General features: G+C 57.8%; 1 protein-coding gene across 1 annotated transcript; it reads right to left on the bottom strand.

The window, feature by feature from the left end:
* Positions 1-1,048: 1,048 nt before the first annotated feature.
* LOC104397108 (GTP-binding protein Rhes-like) lies at positions 1,049-1,759 on the bottom strand. The gene has a single exon (XM_010007074.1). It carries the CDS (start codon positions 1,678-1,680, stop codon positions 1,054-1,056), a length of 627 nt encoding a protein of 208 aa, XP_010005376.1. The 5' UTR covers positions 1,681-1,759; the 3' UTR covers positions 1,049-1,053.
* Between the last annotated feature and the right edge of the window lie 3,277 nt (positions 1,760-5,036).

Raw genomic sequence — 5,036 nt, 5'->3', positions numbered from 1 at the left:
TTACAGCAGGGATGGGCTGTGTGAGGGGAGAGTAAAGCAGGGCAGTGCATGCTGAAGCACAGCAAATATTGCCCTTCTGTGCTCCTCTCCCACTCCCTTTATTACCTCCTTTTAATGTGTTTATGGTTTTTATGTCACTGGATCAGCTGCCTTCTAATGGCTGTTGTTCTTTCCTGTACTTGGACGTGAGAAAAGCTGGTTTATTTTTAGTTACTCATGCTTGGTAAAAGCTGTAGTGGTTAAATTGTCAGGAAAATTGGAACACCAAATGTCCTGGCACTTCCAGGGGAGGCTGGAGAGCTGGGGAGGCTTCAGATAGTGATGGAGCAGGGAAAAGGGAATGCAAATGCAGTGAGAAGGGGTCTGGGCACCGATATCAGGCACTGCAGCATTTGAAGTAGAGGAGAAAGAAAGGCAGACGTGTCCCAGCTCCACTTTGCAACCAGGTGTTTATTGGGGGTGCTTAAAAACAAACAAACAAAAAAGAAATAACAAAATAATAGAAAAGAGAAAACCAGAGAGAGGCACAGACTGCCCGGCCACATGCTGGGTGTGAGGGACCAAACCAGAACGACTGGATGTGTTGTTGGAGCCAGGAGGTTGTTGGTTCTGGGGCTTGGTGAGGTGGGACCCACGGGAGACCCCGGAGGGCGGCACAGGGGACGTGGTGGGGGTGCTGGGACTCCACACCTGCCTTCTGATGCTTGCAGCCCAAACCTCTTGTTTGTCCCCCTTCCCAGCACCCCAGGAGCTGCCTGCCTGCCCACCTGCAAGCTCACCAGGGCGGTGCTGCCACCTGCTGCCTGCCCCATGGCCGTGTCCCAGGTAAACCTCCCACTTCCCGGGAACTCTCCCTCTCCCCTCCAGCATCCCACATCCCCCCCAAGTTCCCAGGTCCCTCCACCTCATCATCTCCAACTCTCACCAATCCCAGCAGGCTGGGAGGGGAAGAGAAGGGAAGGTGTGAGAGGCAGCAGGGTTGGTTTGACGTCTCCCCACTCAGCCCACCTGAGTTTCCAGCCGGTGCTGCTGCCGCCGGTGCCTTCCCCCGGCTCAGCACACGGAGCAGCTGTTGGTCTTGTTCATGGGGGGCCTCAGCGCCTGCTCCTTGGGCAGCGTCTCCCTCCTCTTGCAGAGCGCCGGGCTGAGCCGGCTGGGCAGGTTGGCTTGTTGCAGCAGCTCCTTGAAGACCTCCAGGACGTTCTCGTTGTCCTTGGCCGATGTTTCCATGAAGCGGCTGTTCCAGTCCAGCTCCACCAGCGACAGGGCATCCTCTGCTGGCACCTGCCGCTCCCCGCCGCTCTCCGCCTTGTTGCCGACCACCACGATGGGAGGGAACTTGTCCTCCTTCACCTCCAGGATCTCCTCCCGCAGGCTCTTGACGCTCTCGAAGGACTCGGCGTCATCGACGGCGTAGACCAGGGCGAAGGCGTCGCTGTTCTGGATCGAGAGCTTCCTCATGGCGGGGAAGGAGTAGCTGCCGCTGGTGTCCAGGATTTCCACCTTGACCGTGGCCCCGCTCACCTCGTACTCCTTGCTGTGCAGCTCCTCCACCGTGCGCCGGTGCTTGGGCTCGAAGGTGTCCATCAGGAAGCGGCGGATCAGGGCTGTCTTGCCCACGCCGGCAGCTCCCAAGAAGACCAACCGCACGTGGTTCTTCTCCTTCACCACCGGGGACATGGCTGGGCACGGAGGGGAGCAGGGTGCTCCACAGCTTGTTGCTCGCCCCACAGGTGTCCCTGGTTGGCTGCTGGGCTGTCTGTCCTCCCCTGCACCCAGCTCCCTGCAGCCAGGGAAGTTTGGTGCCACTTCCCTGGCGAACTTCTCCCAGCCGATCTGCCACAAGCGCTACAGCTTCCAAGCCCGGCTCATCTTTTATCCTGGTTCCTCTTTGCCATGTGGCACCAGACTGTCCAATCTCCGTGGGTTGAGGGAGGGCAGGGAGGGAGGAGAGAGAGCGGGGTGCTCCGGGCCAATCCGCAGAGCTCAGTCCTGGAAAGCCCCTCCAGCCCTGGGAAGCAGCGCTTGCCTTGCAAGCTGTGCTTGCATCGCCCGCCGCAGCCGGGGAGCCGGCAGCATCGCAGCCCTTGCGCCGCGCCAGCCCTGCCCTGCCCTGCTCCCTGCAGATTAACATCTTGTGTCTTGGCGTGGGTTTGCTGGCAGCAGGGGAACTCAGCAGGGGGTCCCCCACCCATTGTCTCATGGCCAGCCATGTCAGGGGCTGGCTTGGTGACCCGTGGCGGTTCTGGCCCTTCTCTGGGGCTGGGGACCTTGTTTTGCAGGTGGGGTTGCTGCAAACGTGCCCAGCTCTTCTGGGAGCTGTTGAAATATTTCCCACGGGGTAGAAGAATCTCTCCCCGAAACCCTTGGATCAAAACCGCCACGTCTGGCTGTCACTGCGTCGGGGACTCTAGGAAATGTTTAACCTGAGGGGAAAATAAGAAGGAGAAAAAAAAAAGCTCTCCCTGAGAAAGATGCCTGGCCACCTCCACGAGCAGCTGCCCAGCAGCCCTGGGTGGGGGGGTGAAGCCGGGACCTCCTTCAGCACAGCAGTGACCCAGAAGGGTTGGTTGATCCCTGATGGGAGGTGGGATCCATGTCCCCTCGGCAGGGCTGGGCATCGCCCTGGACACGGGTTTGCTGGGAGGGGATCAGGGCTGCCTGCTCTGGGGGTGTTTCCACAGCAGTTGCCTTCCCTGTTCCACCCTGAAGCTGTTTTGGAAGCTGATTTATGCCAAGTGAACTTGCTCAAAAGGAGGGGCTGCTTCCCAGCCCCAAGTACCGGATCCAGTGCTTGGCTCTGGCTGAACTGATTCTGTTGATTTCAGAAGCCCTTTATGTAAGAACGATCCTTAACACTAAAGTTTTAGCTCTGCCAAGAGTTTTTCTTGTCTGATCCTGCCGGGAGGAAAGCCAGGAGACTTTGTCGGGGTGAGCAGGGTGCCCTTCTTGGCTCAGCCTGCCCTGGGAGGAAGGTTGAGTCTCTGACAGGCCTGGCCATGGGGCTGATGTCCAGATACCCCCAGTACACGACAGCACCAATGGGGTTTTGCAGCATCCAGTGATGCATCTTCTCTTGCACACTTGAAGCTCTCTCTGGAGAGACTCTGCTGTGAGGAGAGCCCAGAGCCCATGGGCTGAGCTGTGGTAGGTTACAGGAGCTGAGGATGAAGGAGGTGTGATGGCACAGCCATAGGACCAGGAGAAGGGGGTGGCTGAGTGGAACGGGCTGGGTTTGGGCATGACAGTGAAGCAGTGATCATGGGTTGGTGCCTGACGTGACACTGACAGTGGTGGACATGAAGAATGAAAGCTGTTGAGGAAGCAGGGTGTGCCGAGTTATCTGACCCCAGCTTTGGAAGCTCTTGAAAGCAAAAAAAAAACCCCAACAACCCTTGTTTTTCTTAAATTGGACAAGAAATTGGTTAATGCCTCTTTTTGCTTGGATGGCTGTAATGACGGGGTCTTCAAGAGAGGAGATGAGAGCCTGTCCCAGAGCTGCTCCCTGTGGCTTTGGTGAAGCTCTGCAGGGAGGCTCTCCAGCCATCAGGAGGTGCTGGGGGCTGTTCCATGCCTTCACCACTGCTTCTTTTCCCAGTGTTCCATTGCACAGGGCCACAAAACACGGATCTGTTCAACCTTACAACACCCAGTGTCTCTTACTGATTGCACAAGAGGTACCCAAGGTGAAGGAGAAACCTGTGCCAGGAGGGAATGGGGACCCCAGGCTCCAACTGGCCCTAAACCCTTTCCGGCGGGGAAGGAGCCCCGAGCTGCTGGACACGCTGGGAAACACCAAGCAGCAATTGCCAGCCAGTGAGGGTTTCCCAAATAGTGGAAGGTGACCCCGATGCCACGGGAGCTGCCACCAGGTCCTGTCCCTACACCTGGAGCCACTTCTGCAGGGAGTGGGTGCATCCCTCGTGGTCTGGGTGAGACAAAGCCCTGTGTGCTGGAGCAGCAGCTCCTGCCTCGGTGCCCCGATGGTTTTTCACATCAGTTGCCTCCCCTCAGTTTTTCACATCTGTGCTGCTATGGTTACCGAGAGCCAGGAAGGCTTTAACTCTCCCTCAGAGCCACGGAGGGTTTCAGGGGTAATCTTGTTAAGAGATGAGCAATGAATATTTCCAAAGGCCTTTTGCATGAGTGTCTCGTTCCATATCAGCTCATGTCCCCTGGCAGCAGGGAGAGCAGAGTGTGGGGGGAAGGAGCCAGAGAGGGATGAACACGGAGCCTCGTTTTCTATCACAGCCTTTTGTGCCCAGAATGAGGTGCTTAAATGCTGTGTTTTCCAAGGAGGGCTTGGCCAGCCAGCTTGGGGCAGGTATCATTTAAAAAAATGGTAATTAAAGCCTGGGTTTCCCCCCCCAGGAGGGACTCATGGGACCTTTATGAGCACTCGGAGATGGGGAGATTTATGGACGTGTCCTACAGGAAAACTGTGCAATCCATCCATGGGGACTCACTGGGAGAGTGAGGGGAGCTCGGATGGGTCTTGGCTTCAGCAGGGCTGTGGGAGTGGCTGGGATCTGGCCCCTGTGGATTTGGTAACTCGGGTGGAGTGTTGGATCCTGCAGCAGGTGCTGCACCCGCGGCACTGGAGCTTGGCAGGGGCACAGCCAGTGCCAGTGCTGAGCTGGAGTGTGCCCTGGGCATGGGACAGGGGATCAGGATGCCCTGGGAGGGAGGGAGGGAGGCAGTGAGATGCCTGCAAGGGAGCTGAGAGGAGAAACAGCCCCGAGCTGCTGGCAGGGAGCAGTGCAGGCAGCAGAAGGAAAGATGAGGAGCAACAGCCCTAATAGGTGGGAGCTGGGACAGTGTGAATGAGCTGGGTGGGTTTGGGGCAGGGGGAGCCCCAGGCCCAGCATTCACAGGCAGGTTGGGGCAAGGGGCTTTTGGAGATGTGCAACAAGAGTTCCTGGTCATCCTTACCCCTGATCCAGCCTCTGTAGGGCCAACAGCCATGGAATGGTGGGTAACCTGGGTGGAGATGAGGGACAGTTCCCAAGGTCCCAAGCTGGTGCTGGGGCTCAGGC

The sequence above is a fragment of the Chaetura pelagica genome, unplaced genomic scaffold (genome assembly GCF_000747805.2).
Source record: "Chaetura pelagica isolate M959 unplaced genomic scaffold, ChaPel_1.0 scaffold180, whole genome shotgun sequence".
NCBI lineage: Eukaryota > Metazoa > Chordata > Aves > Apodiformes > Apodidae > Chaetura > Chaetura pelagica.
Note: the sequence above shows the minus strand (reverse complement) of the source record. Positions and strands in the feature narration are given on the sequence as shown.

Bases quoted from the DNA above. Each gene is read 5' to 3' on its own strand.
- LOC104397108 (XM_010007074.1), bottom strand. From the start codon at position 1,680: ATGTCCCCGGTGGTGAAGGAGAAGAACCACGTGCGGTTGGTCTTCTTG.